General features: G+C 36.1%; 1 protein-coding gene and 1 long non-coding RNA gene across 7 annotated transcripts in view; one reads left to right on the top strand and one right to left on the bottom strand.

Annotated features, from left to right (window-relative positions):
- Syncrip (synaptotagmin binding cytoplasmic RNA interacting protein) overlaps nucleotides 1-19,988 on the top strand; it is a 35,591-nt gene that overhangs the window by 6,173 nt on the left and 9,430 nt on the right. For all 5 annotated transcript variants that reach the window (XM_005005936.4, XM_003474887.5, XM_003474886.5 and 2 more), the window contains 6 exons: nucleotides 850-963; nucleotides 1,060-1,236; nucleotides 15,127-15,262; nucleotides 16,167-16,372; nucleotides 18,681-18,830; nucleotides 19,149-19,270. In XM_005005936.4, coding sequence (XP_005005993.1) covers nucleotides 850-963; nucleotides 1,060-1,236; nucleotides 15,127-15,262; nucleotides 16,167-16,372; nucleotides 18,681-18,830; nucleotides 19,149-19,270 — 905 coding nt within the window. The remainder of the gene's footprint in view (nucleotides 1-849; nucleotides 964-1,059; nucleotides 1,237-15,126; nucleotides 15,263-16,166; nucleotides 16,373-18,680; nucleotides 18,831-19,148; nucleotides 19,271-19,988) is intronic.
- LOC106028742 (uncharacterized) overlaps nucleotides 16,170-19,988 on the bottom strand; it is a 26,141-nt gene continuing 22,322 nt past the window's right edge. For both annotated transcript variants that reach the window (XR_001202346.3, XR_010041995.1), the window contains one exon: nucleotides 16,170-17,614. This is a non-coding gene — a long non-coding RNA (uncharacterized LOC106028742). The remainder of the gene's footprint in view (nucleotides 17,615-19,988) is intronic.

The following is a 19,988-nucleotide window of genomic DNA, read 5'->3' as shown; positions in this document are numbered from 1 at the left end:
TTTTCGTTTTTATCGGTACCAGGATCGAACTCATGACTGCACACTTGCAAGGAAGGCGCTTATGCCGCTGAGCTAAATCCCCTGCCCCAATAAGCTACTTTTTGATACCTTTGCATATAAGGGGTGACAAGAAACTCCTAATTCTGAGTTCAGTGAGTTTCATAAACGTTAGCAGTACACTTTCAGTAAGAGAAGATACAAAAATTATAGTACAATGTTGCATTTTCATAAAAGTTTTCAGTCATTTTGTCTGTTCTGAGTGATCCATACTGCCTTGTGAGGCATGATATTTTAATGTCAAATAATAGGTTTTTGGGCAGGGGATTTAGCTCAGCAACCCAAATGCTTGCCTGGCAAGTGTAAAGAAATGAGTTTTGTACCATCTCTGGTACAAAAAGAGATTTTTTTCCTTTACCGTCTTAAGTTTCTAGATTTGGCATAGGCAGTGTAATACTTTCAGAGATTGGCCAAATGACCAGAATGTCAATTTGTGCCTACACTTTAGGGTGTGAAGAATTTGATGGGTAAGAAGTCCAGAATTGGGAAGAACCAAATTAGGTGCATTTATTTAGATGGCATTAGCAGTGTAGGTAACACCTTGTCCTGAGTTAAGTAATTGAAGAAGACTAGAATGTACTTGGTCCAGCGTTTGAAATTTTTTGACAATAAGCGTGGGTTGTAATATATACTTATTAATGGGGAAATTGAGAAACAGATCCCTAGAGACTGGTTTATGGAGGACATTGCCAAGACAGTTGAAAAGATTTGAACAAGGTTGACTTTTAACTACAGAGTATACATGTGTGATCTCGTGAATAAAATGTATTAATAACATTTGACCTTTTCAAGGCACTCTTGGAAAGAACAGGCTACACACTTGATGTGACCACTGGGCAGAGGAAGTATGGGGGACCACCTCCAGATTCCGTTTATTCAGGTCAGCAGCCTTCTGTTGGCACTGAGGTAAAGAAATTCAACTTGTACCTTTTGTAGTAAAAGTGTAAGTATCTGGTTTCCTAAAGAATTCTTCATGGTTTTTACTTTGTATTTAATTTGCAGATATTTGTGGGGAAGATTCCAAGAGATCTATTTGAGGATGAGCTTGTTCCTTTATTTGAAAAAGCTGGACCTATATGGGATCTCCGTCTAATGATGGATCCACTCACTGGTCTCAATAGAGGTTATGCGTTCGTTACTTTTTGTACAAAAGAAGCAGCACAGGAGGCTGTTAAATTGGTAAGTATTTTTGCCCTCTAATATTCCCATTAACTATCTTTAATGCTTGCTTTTTTTCTGATAATGCTGTAAGAGTAATATTTGACTTTCTCTGTATAAGCATTCTTTGCATGGATAATTGATAAAAAGTTGTGTGGGGTAGAATTCTAGGTAATGGTTCTTGAAACATCCAGCATAGTAATAGTTTTGTTTGTGTGTATAAATTTACAGCAATATGAAAAGTAAGAAAATAACAGTAATGGGGCTACCATAGTTTCTGGCAACACTTGGATCATCCCTTTTCAAAAATGTACAGTCATTCTGATGATAAATTTCTAGATAATGAAATAAATTTGTGGTCAGTGGCAGTATTTCATTTAGTAAAATCTGTTTGGTGAAGGCCTAGTTGTGTTTAAAAAAATTACTGTTTCAAGTTAGGCTTAATATAACTTTGAATTAGTTTGCCTAAATTTTGTGAATCAAGGTATCTACAGTAACAAAATTTTAAGAGCCAGTGGTGAATTTAAACCCAGTGAATGTACCAAGAAATACTACTGGGGAGGAAATTTTGATAACTTACTATGGCAGATTATTCTTTAAATTTGCCTTTACTGGCTTGTAAATTTTGTTTAATTCTATGCAAATAAAATCTTTAGGCTCATTTCACCTGAAAAATTTTTTTCCCTTACAATTAGACATCATATACAATATTCCTTATTCATTAAGTTTCAAAATTTTTTTTTTAATTTTGGTATTTTCAATTTTTTATTTTATTTTATTTTTTATTTTTACTGGTACCAGGGATTGAACTCACGACCACACGCTTGCAAGGCGGGCGTTTATGCTGCTGAGCTAAATCCCCAGTCCCGGTATTTTCAATTTTACCAGACATATTTCAGGGTATTTTGAGTTTTGGGGAATGTTTGCATGGGCTTTTAGCAGTTGAGCACCCCTAATCAAAAAAATCCAAAATGCTTTGATTGAAAACTTTTGGTGTGCTATGTGTTGAACTCAGAACCTTTGCAGTATGCTACATCTCTAGCCCTTTTCATTATTTGAAACAGTATCTGAGTGAGTTACTAAATTGCTCAGGCTGGGCCTAATCTTTGTATCCTCCTGCCTCAGCCTCCTCAGTGTTTGGTTTATAGCAATACATGGCAGTGTAGGCTAAAATTTGAAACTTTGCATCTTTACTTTTTTTTAGAATTTTTTTTTTGAGACAGGGTCTCTATAGTCCATCCAGGCTATCCTTGAACTCATTATGTAGTCTAGACCATCTTTGAACTCACTATGTAGCTCAGGCTATTCTTACTCATTTGACCCAGCTACCTTAGCTCTCGTTAGTGCTGTGATTACAGATATGCACCGCCACACCCAGTCATGTTTGCATTTCTGATTTCCAGGTTAGGAATATTCAGCCTATATCCCATTTTAAGGAGAAAACTAAAGTATACTTTTTTAGTTTCTCTGTATTGCTTAGCTTGTTGCATCTAAATTGCTTTAATTGTTCCATATACAAAGTTGAGTATGCTACAGAAAAGTATGGTTTGTGAAAGAAGAGAAATCTCTTTAAAGAGAATTCATCAAGTCAGGCTTAATGGTACATGCCTTTAATCCCAGGAGGCAAGAGGCACCATGAGGCTAGCATGGGCTAGAAAGCAAGACCCTGTCTTGGTTAGAGGGAAAAGCATCTTGCTGGGTATGGTGGTTGGCATAATGGAGCACATCTATAATCCCCACACTAGAGAGCTGAGGCAGGAGAATTGCTGTGACTTTGAGGTCAGCATCCTCTCTTAATTAAAAAAAAAATGGATATTTTAGAATTATGACTGACTTCCTTGAAGTAATATTTCCTGTTTTAAAGAGGATATGCAGTTTTATGGAGTGTCCATTCACTGGCAATCTGGTAACCTTGAGTTGCCAAAAGGTTAGTTTCAGCAGTGCAAATAAAAGACCTTTTTTAGATATTATCAGGTAAATCTAATTTTGGGGGGCACAGTATTCAAACTCAGGACCTTGTGCTTGCTCAGTAGACGCTATGATGCTGAGCTGAATCCCCAGCTCTATCAGATAAATCTAAAAGAACATTTTTGCTGAATAGTGACAAGATACTACCACATTTTGTTTTTGTGGTATTGAGGATTGAACCCAGGACCTTCATACTTGAGCTGTTTATATCCCCAGCCATTTTATTTTTTGAGCTAGAAACTTACCAAGTCGCTAAATGGTCCAAAGTGAGCTTGAACTTGTATCCTTCTGTATCGCTCTTCAGCATGCTGGGATAACAGGAGCTGTACCATGCCCTAAATTTTTTTAAAAGCACAAGTAACAGTAAATTTTAATTGTGAAAATCCAGAATTAATTAAGGTGACAATGAACTCTCTTATTACAAAAAGTTCATAAGGAATTTAGCCAGCGATGTCGATCTGCGTTTTAACATTAAATTAACATTTTATACTAAATTAGTTCTTGAGGCCATGCTGTGGTAGTTCTCACTGGAACTTGTAGATATTTCTAGAAAACTTGTATCAGTAGAGGAAAATCATTTAAAACTCAGAAATAACATGATTTTGAATGCTACTCAGAATTGAAACAGTGTTTTTTCTTTGAGACAGGTCTTGCTTTGTGGTTTACGCTAACCTTGAAGTCATTATATATATAGACCAAGCTGGTCTTGAGCTTGGCTCCTGTTTCAGCCTCCTGGGTGCTGAGATTATACGTCTATGCCACCATTCCCAGTTTGAAACATTTTCGTTTAGACAGTTGTCTTGGTTCAGTGTATTACAATCCATAATTATGTTGCCATATTATATATGTTATTCATTAATGTGGTACCTCAGTTCATAAATTTAATGTTTTATGATTTTGGGGGGAAATGGCTGTGTTTGTGTTTATATGGGAAAGATGGCTGTGGTTGTTTTGTCACCCAATGAGATTAGATTGGAAACAGAATTTTGTCGAAGTCTCTTCTGTTTGAAGTCTGAATTGTGATCAGAAGCATTTGTGAACTGAGGTATAACTTAATATAAATGCTAATATAAACATTTTAACTGTTAATACAGGAACATTGTTTTAATTGACCTAGGAACTAATTCTTTTTCTAAGTCTTTTTTCACTTCTTCTGTGTTTCTCTGTTGTGAGTTCTTAACCTAGGAGAATAATTTTTACTCCCTAGTAAGTAGAGGACTTTATGGTTTGGTGTCTTTTATTTTATTTTAGGTACTGGGGATCAAACTCATGACCTTGTGCTTGACAGGCAGGCACTTGTGCCGCTGAGCTAAATCCCCAAACCCGAATTGGTGTCTTTTGAAAGATCTTTTTTAGTGGTGGTAGTAAAAATTAACTGGGGCGACTGGACTTTTTTTTTTTTTTTAAAGAATTCTTTACAGTGAATAGTATTTGGGAAACTTGTTGTAATACAGCAGTAAAAAGAGGACTAAACATCTTGGGGAAGTGAAGTAATGAAACATTATAGGGAAAATATAAAACTCAAATTGATTTGGGTGGTTTTTGCTTTATTTCTAGAGACGGGTATTTCCTTAAAGGGGGTATGATTGGAAACTCGCTCCTTCCATCATGTATTGAGATTCTATTTGAGTTACAACTTTAACCAAGATATATTTTTATATAATTGATGCTTCATTCTAGTTATACACAACTAAATATTGAGGAAATGACTCTTTTGCATTACTTGTATTTCAGAGATGATTAAAGAACTTTTTTAAAGGTTAGAATCTTTCTTGAGGCATATAACACAGATTTTAAGGATTTAGATCACTGCTTACCCTTGAAATGAGAATATATGAATAGTGAAGATGGTGACATTTCACGTGGCCTTTTTATTAATATGATATAGTTGATTATTTATGGTGACAGAGTTCTCTCTGTCTGACTCTGACTGTCTCTGTCTCTGTCTCATTTATTGGGATCAGGTCTCACTATAGTTCAAGCTGGCCTTGAACTCACTACATAGGCCAAAATGGCCTCAAATTTGTGGAGATCCTTCTGCCTCAGCATCCTAAGTGTGCCACGTGCCTGGCCTGGGTTTTTGTTTTTCTGTCCTTTTGTCTTGCTTTGTAGTTTATGCTGGCCATTACAGAGGTCTTTCTCCTTCAACTTTTTGAGTGCTGGGACTATAGCAACATAGCACCACACAAAGTTTGGATAGTTGATTTTAGCAACTTACTTCTGCAACCTTTGTTTTTATGAACCACATTTACTTTGAGTATCTTGAGGACTGAGGCAGAACAAGGAATTTAGACCTTTTTATAAATATACTGATTCAACAATGATTTCTTCTAGAATACATGCAAATTTATAGATGTCTCAAAAATGGTTTGGTTGTTAACAGCCAAAGGGAAGGAGGCATGAATACAGAAGTACTTTCTTTTTTTTTTTTTTTTGTCTTTCTCATTTTTATCGGTACCAGGGATCGAACTCATGACTGCCTGCTTGCAAGGCAGGCACTTATGCCACTGAGCTAAATCCCCAGCCCCACAGAAGTACTTTCTTAATCTCAGCTTTATTTGCAACCAATACTGGCTTGTATATGGGGGAAGTAGAAAACAAACAAACAAAAAATCATCCCTAAATGATGATAATCTAGCCAAGAAGCAAGATTTAAACTTCTGAGAAGGTGATTATAGTTAGCAATTGAATTGAAGAATAGAAGCTATGCTACGTTGCTGCATTATCTTTAAATTCTAATTTAAACTTTTATTTCAGGTAAGCAAAATTACCTTCATTCTATGCAGTAGGCTGAGTGACTTATCTGAGTGATGTACCTAAATGTCACAGTATTTGATACTAGGTTTTTTGGAAAGAGGATGTTTACTGTTAAGTTGACACAGTAATTTAAGCCAACAGTACAAGTTACAGCACCAGCTAGCTTAATTCTTCATATAATGTAGTTCAAGGAGCATTAAAACTTTTTTGCTTTATTTTATGATACATTTTAGATTTACATAATGATAGGAAATTTTTGTCTATGCATGATGCATCTTAACTTCTTTTGTTTTCATTTTTTCCTTATTTGTTTCTTGTCCCTTTCCTTTCCCCTCCCTTGTTCCCCTTTTCATTTGAACATTTTCTGTTTTCCAATATCTGTTAATACATTTTGGTCCTTATTTACACTTTCAGTTTTTCTTGCCAGGGAAACAGTGCAGTATTTAACATGTCTGACACTTTTTTCCTTTTTGGGTTTTTTTGTTTGTTTGTTTGTTACTTGGAATCTTGAACTCACAACTTCTCACTTGCCAGGCAGGTGCTTTACCACTGAGCTATAACCCTGGCCCTATAATGCAGTATTTAAGTGTGTGTCTGATTTGATGCATCTGTTTAACTAGAAAGGTCTCAAGTTTATCCTTCTTTATGGCAGAATAGTACTCCATTGTATAGGAAACCCTTATCTTTATGCATTTAGTGGTTGGACTTTGGGCTATTTTTCCCGGATTTAGCTTTTACACACTGCTGGTGTAAACATGGGTGTGCAAATTTTTGATGTAGTATGATACTTTTAATTCTTTCAGGAAGATAACCAGGAATGGGAATAGTTGGGCTGATTGGAATCTCTAGCTTTAGTTTTTTGGGACTTAATTTTTTATTTGTTTTTATTGTTTTGAGACAGCATCTTGTGGTGTAATTCAGACTGGCCTTGAACTCACTTTGTAGTCCAGGCTGGCCTTGAACTCACAGCAGTCTTCCTGCCACAGGCCTACCGGGTGCTTGGGTTATAGGCATGTGCCTCAGTGGCTAGCTTTAGTTTTTAAGCAATTTCTACACAGTTGCCATGGTGGTGCTCCCATCAGCAGTAGAAGAGAGTTTCATTTGCCCCATAGCCCCACCAGCCCTTGTTATTGGTTGATTTCTTGATAGTAGCCACTGGTAGTGTTACCATTTTTTGGTCATTTATCACTTTACTGTTTTCAGATTACCACTTTAAAGTACCATTTGTACTATTCAAACTACCAAAGAATCCTAACTAATCTCATTACTTTCTGTTCCCATTTGTTTTTAGCAGTTCAGATCAAAACATTCCTGTAGTGCAGAATAGCTTTCAGACAAGGCCTTATCCAGTCAGAATTCCTGTACCTCTTCCCACCTTCCTAGTCATTACTCTTCGAGTCCTACTTTGCCACTTTTCTTTGCCTTCCAAATAAGTCATGATCATCTCCATCAAGATCAATTTCTGCTGTTTTTATTTTATACATTATGAAGGCAATTGAGTAATATTGACTGCTGACCTTTTATCAATCAGATCCTTTAGAAGGCTTTTCCTGGCTTTCAGCTGCTTAGTTGTTACTCCATAAGGATTTTCCTAAACATGATAAAAAAAATTTTGTTTAGATGAACTTGAATTTTCTTTCATAAAATGTTTTTTATTAGTGTATGCTTGAGATACATAATAAATACACTCATCTTGGGGAATTGGTATACGCACATACCCTTTTTACTTTCTTTTTCCCTTTTAATCAGTTTCTCCCTTCCCCAAATGGAAATTATGGCTTTATAAATCATTTATATATCTTTGCGTGTCAGAATGTAAGCTTTTTTGTGTGGTGATTGAACAGTGATCCATAAGATAAGCTGCATTCCCAGTCCCTCCTAACCTACCTACCTACCTACCTACCTTCCTTCCTTCCTTCCTTCTTTCCATCCATCCATCCACCCACCCATAACTCATTGCCCAGGCTAGGCTTGAACTTGAAATCCTCCTGCCTCAGCCTCCCAAGTAGGTGGGATTACAAGCATGTGCCAACCTTTCTCTTTTTTTCTTTTATCATTAACCTTTGAAACAATACCATTGTTTTAGGTGCAAGGTAACCTCACTAGGTGGCTAATGCCATCTAACACACATTTGTAACACAGATTTTATAATACTTATGCATAGTTCAATGGTTTTCTGGCCTCCCTTTGCAGTAATTACACTTGAAGATTAGATTACTAGTGATGGTTCTTTTCCCTTCACCCCCAAAGAGAGTGGTGGCAAACCTGTAGCACATGTTATGTATTTCTTTTGAAGTATTAAGATGTTAATGGAAGAGTTGTGTTTTCTAAACCTGAAACCTCAGTATTCAAGTTTAATTGCCATGTTGGCACTTTGTGATAAGTAAGTTGTGTTTTGTGTTGCAGTTTGGCATGCCTACCATCACCGCCAAAGGAGTATTTAGACTTCTTGTGGTGTTCCTTATATCACAGAAACCAGAAAAAAGGGCAGGCAAGTGTGTATATGCATTCCTTTGGTGTCCTGATGGAATTAGAGACCAGGGCCAGTAGCTGCAGTGTTGGTGGAACCCAGGGGCATGTGTTGCTCTAATACCTGTGACAGTCCTACACAATGAAAGTAGATTGGTGAAAATGCTAATACAGTAGTACATCCGCTATAAACACCGGAATAGATTAGATCTTTACTTACATATTGAAAATAAAGGGTTTATTTTTCATTTGTTTGTTTGTTTGGAAACAGGGTCTTACTGTGTGGTTAAGGTTGGCCTTGAACGCACTGTGTAGCCTAGGTTGACCTGAAACTCACAGCAATCCTTTTGCTTCAACCTCTGCAGTGGTGGGATTATAGTCATGTGCCACCATGTCCTGCAAAAGTCAACTTAATAGTTACTGATGGTTTTACTTACTGTGGATCTATACCTCACTGTAATGTATGTATAGCTATTTTGATGAATGCAGCTGACAAAATGGGCCCATGAAATATTTTAATAGCAATTTAATGAATATATTTATTGGATTAAACATATGAAAACTTTTTGCTGCAGATACACAGGTTCTTGACTTATATAGGACAGCAGAGACTAACGACACAGTAAGCAAGCATGTTGCTAAGGGAAGGGATGAAGGGATAGATTGCTTTGCTTTAGGATTGTAGAGGCAACTGTGGGAAAGATTTGCACCAGTGAAGAAAACAGGTCAATTTAGTCAAAACTTTTATGAGAATTACTAGGAGGTAAAATTTTAAAAAGCAGTATTGGGACAACAGTGTGTCATGATTTAAATGGTTGACTAGTGAAGGATCTTCGGATGAAGAGAACACAGCCCAAAAGGAGTATGGCAGCAATAAAGAGAGGTCAGAGATTTTGAAAGCCTAAATGATAGGCTACTAAAGGTGTTTTGTAGGTTTTATTTCAGTTTCTAATCAGTGATTTAAATGAGGGTATGCTGGGTGTGGTGGTGCATGCCTGTAATCCCAGTACTGAAGAGCATGCGGCAGGAGGATCACTCGAGTTCAGGATCACCTTGGGCTACCAAGTGAATTCAAGGCCAGCCTGAACCTCAGCAAAATCCTGTCTCAAATAAAACAAAAACAAAAACAAAAAACAAGGTGGGAATGTTGTACTCTTGTAATCCCAGCAATAGGGAGGCTGAGGCAGGAGGATCACTGCAAGTTTGAGGCTAGTCTGGACTACTAATGAGACCCTCTCTCAATAAACAATAAGGGTATAATTGGAATGCCTTTGAAATGCTTGATGATTTTAGTATGCCTAGCCTGATAGTTTCTTGACTGATAATATCCGATTTTGAAAAAATACTGGTAGTCTGGCAAAGGTAGTTCACATCTAACAAGATAGAATTGACAAAAGTCAAGTCTGGTATATAGCTGATTTAGCAAACTGTGGTGTGAGTAAGCATGTGATTGCCAGATCAGCTAAGGTAACATGAACTAAATGTATCTTAAGTGAAAAAATCTCCAGTTTATTTTAGGCTTCTCAGTTTCAGTCTGCATTTACTAATACTGTGTTATAGGTGATACTCTAAAGTGACTGTTGAGGATCCCAGACTCTTGAAGGCACTTTAGTTTGTCATTGTCAGGGTAGGAATGATTTAGCCTAGCATAGAGCTTTGTGTGCATGATATTTGAAGTGCTGTTATTGGGAAGAAGAAACAGATTTACTGTAGAATTTTAGGCAGCAGATCTTGGCTCAGTGTAAAGACTTTCTAATTAGGAAATGTTTATAATTAAAGGGCATAGGCCTGATACAGACTTGGCTTTTTTTTTTTTTTCCCTCCCTCCCCTGAGAAAAGTTAGGACAGAGCAAATACCTCTGGATCAGATTGCTCAATTCTGGGAATTTGGTGACTGACTTCTGTGAGAGGGGAAAAATATGACTTAAAAATTGAGCCTAGGTGGAAGAAATGTTTCTGACTACAACAACTCTTCACTGTTCTTAAATACTGATAGTTGCATTTATTAATAGAATTCATCTTTGTGTTTGGTTACCTTATGGTGACATTGAGTTTAAAAGCTGTACTTTTCTAGACTTTTAAAGCTAAATTTTTTTTGTATGTGAGAACACTGAGTATTGAGGTCCCAAAAATGCTCTCTACTACAGCTACCAACTAACTCTGTTCTGGTTTTTGAGACAGGGTTCTGCTGTGTATTCCAGGCTGACCCTGAGCTCCTAGCAATTTTGCCTCAGCTTCTTGAGCTCTGAGAGGTGTGTACCACAACACCTGGCTTTATTGTTTTGAGAGAAAGTCTCACTAACTTGCCCAGGTTGGTTTTGAACTTGTGGTTCTCCTACCTTCATCTCCCAGATAGCTGGAATTGAGGCACTTGAAACTATGCCTGACTACATTTTTAAGACTTTGCTAAAGTACCGAAGATTTAAGAAAGATTTCACATTTAGTTCATCTTTGATACCATCATAATGTCTTGATACATTTTCGAGAGAGTATTAGAAATTCCCTTAAAACTCACATTGTTTTTGTATTGCTCCTTCACCATCTTTTGTTATGAGCCAGGGACTCTACTTATTGTAGAGTTTAGGCTGACCTTGAACACGTTACGTAGCCCAGGCTGGACTCCAACTTAATGGTGATTTGCCTCAGCCTCACAGTGCTTGAGTTATAGGTGCATGCTACTATGCTTTTCTACCACTTCACACTGTTTTAAGTGTTACCTACTTGCTGGAATGAAAAAAATTTTTTTTGATAATTTAAAATTAAGGCAAATCTGGGAAAATTTGATTTGCAGAGACATTGAGCAAAATTTTATTTTTGTTTGTGAACTCTGCATAGGGTGACAAGGGCTTGGCCATCTTTCCTGCTCAGACATAAATGTGACATCTTTTCTGAATCATGGAACTAGTTAAGTTTGTAAGTGGAGGTACCAGTGTACATTTAAAAATGCAGCTAGGCATTGTGGTGCACACCCTATAATCCTAGCACTTGGGAGGCTGAGACATTGCCATGAGTTTAAGGCCACCTCAAGTATAAAGCCAGCCTGGACTGCATAGTTTTCTATGTAGACCTTGTTTCAAACAAAACAAAAAAATAAAAATGCATGGTTAGCTTGCTAATAATAATGCAAGGTCCTGGGTTTGGTTTTTCAGTGTTGGAAAAACCGAGATTGTTTAATCAGTATTTAGAGCATTGCCTTATGAAATGTGTATTTCTAGGTATTCTTTTTTTCCCCTTTTGTACAGAATGCTCATGGTGCCTTTTTATTTTGGTTTTTAAATGACTTTCATTGGGGAGCCAGGCTTATAATCTCATTGAATGTGAATGGAAAAGTGGTGTTGTTTTATGTAGCTAAATGTTGTGTTATTTATCTGAGACCTCAGTCTTACTATTTTATCTGCCCTGCCCTGATTAATTTTTTGATTAACAGAGCCAATAATGATGGATTAGAAGAATGGTTTTTGCTCTAGATAATGGAAAACAGCCATTATTTCTTAGAAGTAGCATTGTTATTGTTGGATCATGAATAAAAGTTTTGGCTACATAATAGTTAGGGTATTGTCTTAATCACTCTGCATGTTGGCAAAGATAGTACCTGACATCCACAGTCTAAAAGAGGTTATTTTGGCTCACAGTCTCATAAGTCTGTGTCCTTGCTTGGTCAGCCGGGTCCAAGTCAGAAAGGACATGGTAGAAGGATCTGCCTGGGAGAAAATCAGCTCACAATATGGAGGCCAGGAAGCAGAGAAGGAAGCAGTATAATAGTTGTCCTCCCTATATTTCTCTTGTCACTTATATTGAATTTTTTCATTTCCTGTTTTGCTTTTGCCTCCTAAGTATTTAAGGGTGCTTGTTTTCAATAGTATCTTGTTACAATTTAATTTTTTAATTTTTTAAATTTTTCTTTCTTCCTTTCTTTCTTTCCTTTCTTTCTTTTTCTTTCTTTCTTTCTCTTTCTTTCTTTCTTTCTTTCTCTTTCTCTTTCTCTTTCTCTTTCTCTTTCTCTTTCTCTTTCTCTTTCTCTTTTTCTCTTTCTCTTTCTTTCTTTCTAGGGTTTTACTGTGTAGTGTAGACTGACCTTGAATTCATTATGTAGTTCAGGCTGGCTTTAAACTTGTGATAATCTTCCTGCCTCAGCCTCCTTAGTGCTGGGATTACAGGTGTGTGCCCACTATATCTGGCCTAAAGTTAGATATTTTCTTAAGTGAGTAATTTTCTAGAACATTTTGAGAACACCATCCTGCCCTATGTATTATGCCAGTTTCTGTCATCCTCAAAGTACTTCTGTTTCTCCCTTTAAACTTTGTGTTTTTTTGAAATCTTTTATTTTTGTGGTACTAGGGGTAGAACCTCAGGGTCTTTGCACTGGGCTAGGTCTCTAGCCCTTTTTATTTTGAGACAGTCTCACTAAATTCACAAGTTGGTATTGAGCTTGCAACAGTCCTGCTTCTGTCTCAGGTATCTGGCATTACAGGTGTTCACCACTTGCTCTAGTTTACTTTATTTTTTTATTTTTTTGTTTTTTTTGGAGACAGGTCCTCACTCAGTTCAGGCTTATCTTGAATCCACAGCAGTCCTTCTGCCTAAGACTCCCATGCTGGGATTATAGGTTTGTGCCACCACTTCCAACCTACTTTGATATTTTAATTTTTTCAATTACTAAGTATGGGTTATTTGACCAAACTGACAGCTCTTGATAATGCCATGTGCAGTTTTTGAAAATCTATAAAGGTGTACATGTTTCAAAGCAATTAACCTTCTTAGGTTAATCTTACTTATGATGACTTTTTAGTTCTTGCTTGTCCATAATTCCATGCAGTAAAAGATTTCAACCATAGTTTCACTGTTTTCAGGTAATATGAATAGTTTTGTTTTCAAAAGGGTTTTTTTTTTCTAGTTGAAAGGAAGTAAATAGATTATAAATGCTGCATGAAGAAACAATGTATATGGCAGTCTTTTCAACCTGTGCACTACTGATGAGGGCTAGGGATGTGTAGCTCAGAGGTGAAGCCTTGCCTATCATATGTGAGACTGAGTTTAACCTCCATTACTCAAGAATAAATAATATTTTATCAACAATATTAATGTTTTATACTAGATAATTCTCTATTGTGACTGTCTCATGTCAGTGATAAGATGTTCACCAGTGTATTTCGCCTCTGCTTGACCTACAAAACTACCAGCAGAACAACACAGTAGTCAGAAGCTGAGCTTAATAATTTACTTATAGTTGGAGGAGTTTGCAAATGGAGGCTTTTTATCCGAGCCTAGAAGTATAAGAGTGGCATATATTTAGGTGTTGGAAGAAGAGGAAAGTGGCCAGGAATTTCAGGGTGACTTACTGCGTTTAAGTTTTGAAATCTTATCTCTTTGATAGTGCAGTTCTGGAGCAGTTTCTTTCACTAGTCTTAAAGGCTGAGGCAAGAGGATTGCTGTGAGTTTGAGGCCAGCCTGAACTACCTAGTGAGACTCTTGTCTCCAAAAAAATTTTTAGTATTTTAGCATAAATACAGAGAAATAGAGATGAGCTGGAGGATACATGATCAGAGTTGGATGCCTTGAATTGAGAAGGGTAGAGAGAGCAAAAGTGCTCTAAAGTACATGATAGGGTGTGTTAACTTTATCTAGAGAAGTAAAAGGTATTAGGAAGAACTACTGAGCTACACGTTTTTTTCTGTTACACACGATGTATCTGCTCTGCAAGCATGGGGATGATGAAGTGTTTTGTCCTTTTGAGATTGTTTTGCTATGCACTTCCGGCTGGCTTTAAATTAATTTCCTAGCCTGGGCTCAGCCTTGAACTTCTAGTGGTCCTCTTGCCCCTGCCTGTTGAGTACTGGGATTACAGGTATGGGTTATCACTCCTGGTTGATGAGGTGTTTTGTTTTGCATGTTTATAGATTGTATGGAAATTTGTGTTGGTTCTTAAGTTCGTGTAACTCTATCAAATAAATTTGGAGGTCAGATGTGTGGGGAGACTAATCAATAATTATTGCTGCTGCCACCATCATTATTGTGAAAGCTTAAAGGTGATTTTTTACTATGTAATATGTATATAATCAACTTTTGCAGATAACTTGGATACTTTTGAACTTTGAGTTGTAGATTATACTGAGTGGTAGATTGTCTCTTTGGCAGGGTTGTGTTTTGTTTGCTCTTCAGTCTCTCACCATTCTGTAGAACATGGTTACTTTTAAGTACTAAGTTTTAAAAACCAGATATGATGTTGTGCACTTGTAATCTTAACACTCAGGCTGAGGCAGAGGAAATTGGAGGATGGCTAGGAGTTTGTCTAGGCTGAGCTCCATAGTGAATTCAAGGCTAGCCTACATGGGAAAGCAAGACCTTGTCTCAGAAAATCAGAAAAAAAAAATTTACTTTTTACTGTAGTTTTACAGTTTTTATGTTTCTGTAATCCGTTGATGATTTATTATATGCTTGATGATGATGAAGTGGAGAAAAATACAGCAATGAATTTAGAATAAAAAGGACTTTTTAAAAAAAAATGTGAAAAGCCTAAAGTTGTTGCTTGATAAAAGATGAAGTAGAAATAGAAAATAGGTTTATGTACTAGTTTTAGAAAAGTATAATACTTGATAAATTGTAAATTTACTAAAATTATGTTTTCTTGTATTGGTCTTGGGTTCTTGTGTAATAAACACTCCTAATTGATATAAGCGATTTTAAAATATGGTACACTTTTTTTCCTCCCCCTTTCAGTATAATAATCATGAAATTCGTTCTGGAAAACACATTGGTGTCTGCATCTCAGTTGCCAACAATAGGCTTTTTGTGGGCTCTATTCCTAAGAGTAAAACTAAGGAACAGATTCTCGAAGAATTTAGCAAAGTAACGGGTAAGTTGGATTTATTCTGAAGAATTTGCAGCTTATTAATAATGAAGATAATAGCACATTACTGTGTTTCAAGCATTATTCTAAGCACTACATTTGTTGACTCGTTGAATATACCACTTCATGAGGTAAGTAATCTCATCTTTTGGATAAGAAAAACAAGCATAAAGGGAAAGAGCCTTGGAAAATGACTTGTTGAAAGTTATTTATCCAAAACATCTTGGTGTAATGCAGTTGGAATTTGAACTTACTTTGCAAAATCATTGTTGTGCATCCCTTATTTTGTAGTTGTGAGTTTTTATGTATTTTTCTAGGTGTTAGCTAATCTTAGTAGAGCTGTATGAATCATTTTTCTAAATATGCATGAATATTGTCATAAGCAGAGATTATATATTGGTAATGCTATATACAAGTTCTCAGGCTGCTTGTACTGTAAAACATTTGTGTCTCTGTACGGTGTTATTTGTTAGTCTTTTAGTCTTTAGGAATATTTAAAATTAGTAATATTTATTTTTTCTTTAAAAAAAAAAAGCCGTTGATACCCAAGGACAGAAAAGTACTATTTAAGAGAATTTTATTTTTGATCTATGCTGGCATTTTGAAAAAAATTACATGAAGATTTTCATTTGCCTCTGTATAATAAGGGGAAGCAGAGTAGTCCTTGGGACTACTAAAAAAACATGTTTTCTTTCATGGGAGTTTCTGGGTTGGGAAAACTTGGAATGGATAGATTAGGAAAATTATATAGACTCTGTTTGTAATGTCCTCTGGGAGAGATGACTGGTTAAGAAATAATTTTTTCTTTCATAGTGATATTTAAGTAGATCTTAGAAAAAAACCCTTTTGATCTGCTTGTTCTTGTTATTTTTTTTAATGTAATTTCCTTGGAATGGTTGCTTATTTTCAGAGGGTCTTACGGATGTCATTTTATACCACCAACCGGATGACAAGAAAAAAAACAGAGGCTTTTGTTTTCTTGAATATGAAGATCATAAAACAGCTGCCCAGGCAAGGCGTAGGCTAATGAGTGGTAAAGTCAAGGTCTGGGGAAATGTTGGAACAGTTGAATGGGCTGACCCTATAGAAGATCCTGATCCTGAAGTTATGGCAAAGGTAATGATAATTAAGTTAAAAATAATATTCAAGGAGTTGATAGAAAAGTTTGAGAGTAAAATAACTTAAAAAATGAATTATGCACATTGTTTTCAATCATTTCTGAAGGTGAGAGATGTTCCTTAAGAAATTAGTGCCAAACACTAAAATATTATTCATGGAAAGTGATTTATTCAGGGACACTTAACTATTATAATCTCATGATGAAGTAGTTAACCCACCTGCTTTAGTGATAGTTCAGTTCCAAAATGTATAGGTTCTAAGAAATTTGAGTTTTTCAGAATGGTGCCATTAGTTGACATGGTTTTAATATGAAAAGTCCTATCCTCTTTAATAGTTATAGGTGAGGTGTCAAATATAATTAGCATACTTAAATCTATAGGGAAGGGGTGAACTGCTGGGAAAACTATGGATATTGTTAAAGGATGATGGTCCTTTTAAAGGATGAATGGCCTTAAAGGACAGAATACCTGGAATTCTTTCTCTATGGCCTATAAAATTCATGGGGTTACACTTAAACAAGTTCAGATGCTATTCGAATATTTTAGGAACAGAGGATAATGTTTCTTAGATGAAAGTTTATTTGGTAAGTGTTATGAGAAGCCATCAGAATTAAGAAATATGTTTGTTTGGGGCAGGTTATTTTTCAGTGATGGTAGAGGTTGAACCCATGGCAGTGCATGTAATAGAGAAGTGCTGTGTCACTGAAGAATCTCACAAGCCACTTGACTGTATTTTAAACACTTTCTTCTAAGATTTAAAAAGCAGGCCCTAATTAATTTGGATCACATCTATTGGGCATTAACCATTCAACTGATAGAGGGCACAGCATTCACATTGTTATAAAATAATTATTTTTGATTGTATAATAATATATTAAGTACTGAATACATAGTCTACATTTTTCTTTTTAAATAGGCTGTCATAACAGGGTTTATAACTAAATTGAACAGGAAGTACAAGAGAATTTTTCAACCCAATCGAGTTATCACTCTGCTGTAGGTAGTACATTTGTTAAAATTGATGAACCAACATTGGGCACCCAAAGGCTAGTAGTTTGAATTGGCTTTACTTTTGGCCTTTTCTTAACGTGTTTTTGACAAATACATGGTGATGTGTGAGATAATCAGCTCTTCTCTTTATAGAGGAAAAATGGTTTGGTTCATGATTTCAGTCCATGGTTGCTTGGCTTCTTCGCTTCTGGGCTGCTTGTAGGTATGTGAGGCAGAGGACAGATGATTCCTAGGATGCAAAAATTGAGAAAGAGGAGGGCTCTTACTTTCTTTTTATCCTTGGCGATTACTGACATTTTAAAAATGGTCTTCATAATTTTGCCTTTTCAGAATGCCCTATAGTTGCCATTAGGATAGTACAAAGATTGTTTTTTTTTTCCTTCGTTTTTTTCTTCTTCAAAATAGCACTAGGCATTAAGGAACCTCTATGATCGGGGAGAGGTTGTGTCTTTATGATTCATCTATTTTGGTCTTTAAGATAGGGCCTCATGAAATTCAGGCTGCCCTTGAACTGTATAGTCCAGGCTGCTCTCGAACCCCTGGTGATCCTCTTGCGTTAGCCGCCAGAATCCTGGGATTACAAGTGTGCACCACCACACACAGCTCTGATTTATTTCTTTATAGTATTAAACATTCTGTACAGCTTGTTCACATATTGGAGGATATCTTACCACTTTATAGTAATTTATGAATAAGGTGGTTACAAATACCTTTGTGCCTTTTGTGTGGATGAAAAATTTGCAAGTCCTTTGGGAAAATATTAGGGCTCAACTCATTTGTATAGTAAGAATAGTTTGTATGAAACTGCCAAACTTGTAAGGAGGCCTCACCCATTTTGGACTCATCCTGACACAAAAGAAGTTTCTGTTGCTTTTCATCCTCACCTGCATTTGGTGTGTTAGTATTTTTGACTTGTGTTTTGAATAGATGTACACTGTTACCTCACTCTTGTTTTAACTTTCTAATGATAAATGCTTTATGAGCATTTTTTTCATAAGCACTTTGCTTGTTTTGTTTTGTGACGGCCTTTGCCATGTAGCTCATACTGTCAGGCTGGCTTGGAACTCACTCACTATGTAGCTCAGACTCAGTGATTCTTCTGCCTCAGTTTCCCGAGTACTGGGATTATAGGTGCACTACCAGCCCAGCCTATTTCAGGTCTCTAGCGTGGTCTGGAATTGAAAACTTGCTTTTTTGTAATTCTTTTGGTGATGGTGATTCACTGCAGGGTCGGATCTTGAAAAATTAACTCTAGGAAATGTACAGGGGATTTGTTTTCTTTTTTTGTATTGCAGGTAAAAGTATTATTTGTACGCAACCTTGCCAATACTGTAACAGAAGAGATTTTAGAAAAGGCATTTAGTCAATTTGGGAAACTGGAACGAGTGAAGAAACTAAAAGATTATGCTTTCATTCATTTTGATGAACGAGATGGTGCTGTCAAGGTAAATAAGTGGTAGAATTACCATGGGCATTTAAATTAAATTAAATAATTTTCATCACCATAGAACCAGCATGTTTAAAAATTAGAGGAAATATAGAGGTTATTAAATCCACTCGAGCAAACATTCAGTGACCTTAGTGAGTTAGCCAATTTTTTAAGTTAAAAATCTGTTGAGCTGGATCTTTATGTAAAACTTCACCAATCCTGTTTTACCTCACTGACTGAGGCTTTCTATCATGCTAGTAATGATAATAGCTTTTTAACATTTAAATGACTCAATTCTGAAAGATTTTTATATTGATTATTACCTTTTTTTAAGGCTATGGAAGAAATGAATGGCAAAGATTTGGAAGGAGAAAATATTGAAATTGTTTTTGCTAAGCCACCAGATCAAAAAAGGAAAGAAAGAAAAGCTCAGAGGCAAGCAGCAAAGAATCAAATGTGAGTAAAATCTGTACACAGATTTTTGAAAAACTTGAATACAGCTGTGTATGATAGCTCATTCCTGTAATCCCAGCACTTGGGAGGCTTGAGGCAGGTGGGTTGTTGCAAGTTTGAGACTACCTTGGGCTACAAAGTGAGTTCAAGGCCATCCTGAACTTCTGCATGAGACCTGTCTCAAAAAGACAAAACAAAAACAAAAATAAAACAAACTTGTATACATTTATAACAAGTATTGGTCAAACTTGTTAAATTCTTAGCATGTCTTTACCTTTTAAAGACTTGAAAACTTTGAATCATAGAGGAATACCAGGGATTTAAGTAAATCTTGCTATTGACCATACTTGTGAAAGTAGTTATAATTTTGAGTAGTGAATTTAGTACGTGGAAAAATCAGGTTTGGAGATATCTTGCCACATTGTACTCTGTTGTTTTAATAGTATGTGTCCATATTTTTTAATAATACTTTGTTAAAGGTAGATTTCTTCCTTAGAGTTAGAAAATAATTAAATCTCCCATTATGTTAGACTATTTTCTCTCAAAAATGAGCTCTTTCTTTAATAACAGCCTCATTCCCATTGCGTCTGAAAAGATTTCATACACCATGAATAAATTTGAAAATGAAATAAAGTTTATAATAAAGTAATAGCCAGGTGGTGGCATATTCCTATAATCCTAGCACTCAAGTGCCCAGGCAGGAGAATCATCATGAATTCAA

Source organism: Cavia porcellus, unplaced genomic scaffold (genome assembly GCF_034190915.1).
Source record: "Cavia porcellus strain 051 isolate PalLab524CR breed Dunkin Hartley unplaced genomic scaffold, mCavPor4.1 scaffold_22, whole genome shotgun sequence".
In the NCBI taxonomy this organism is placed as follows: Eukaryota; Metazoa; Chordata; class Mammalia; order Rodentia; family Caviidae; genus Cavia; species Cavia porcellus.
The sequence above is the reverse complement of the archived record's forward strand: the minus strand, read 5'-3'. Positions and strand labels throughout refer to the sequence as shown.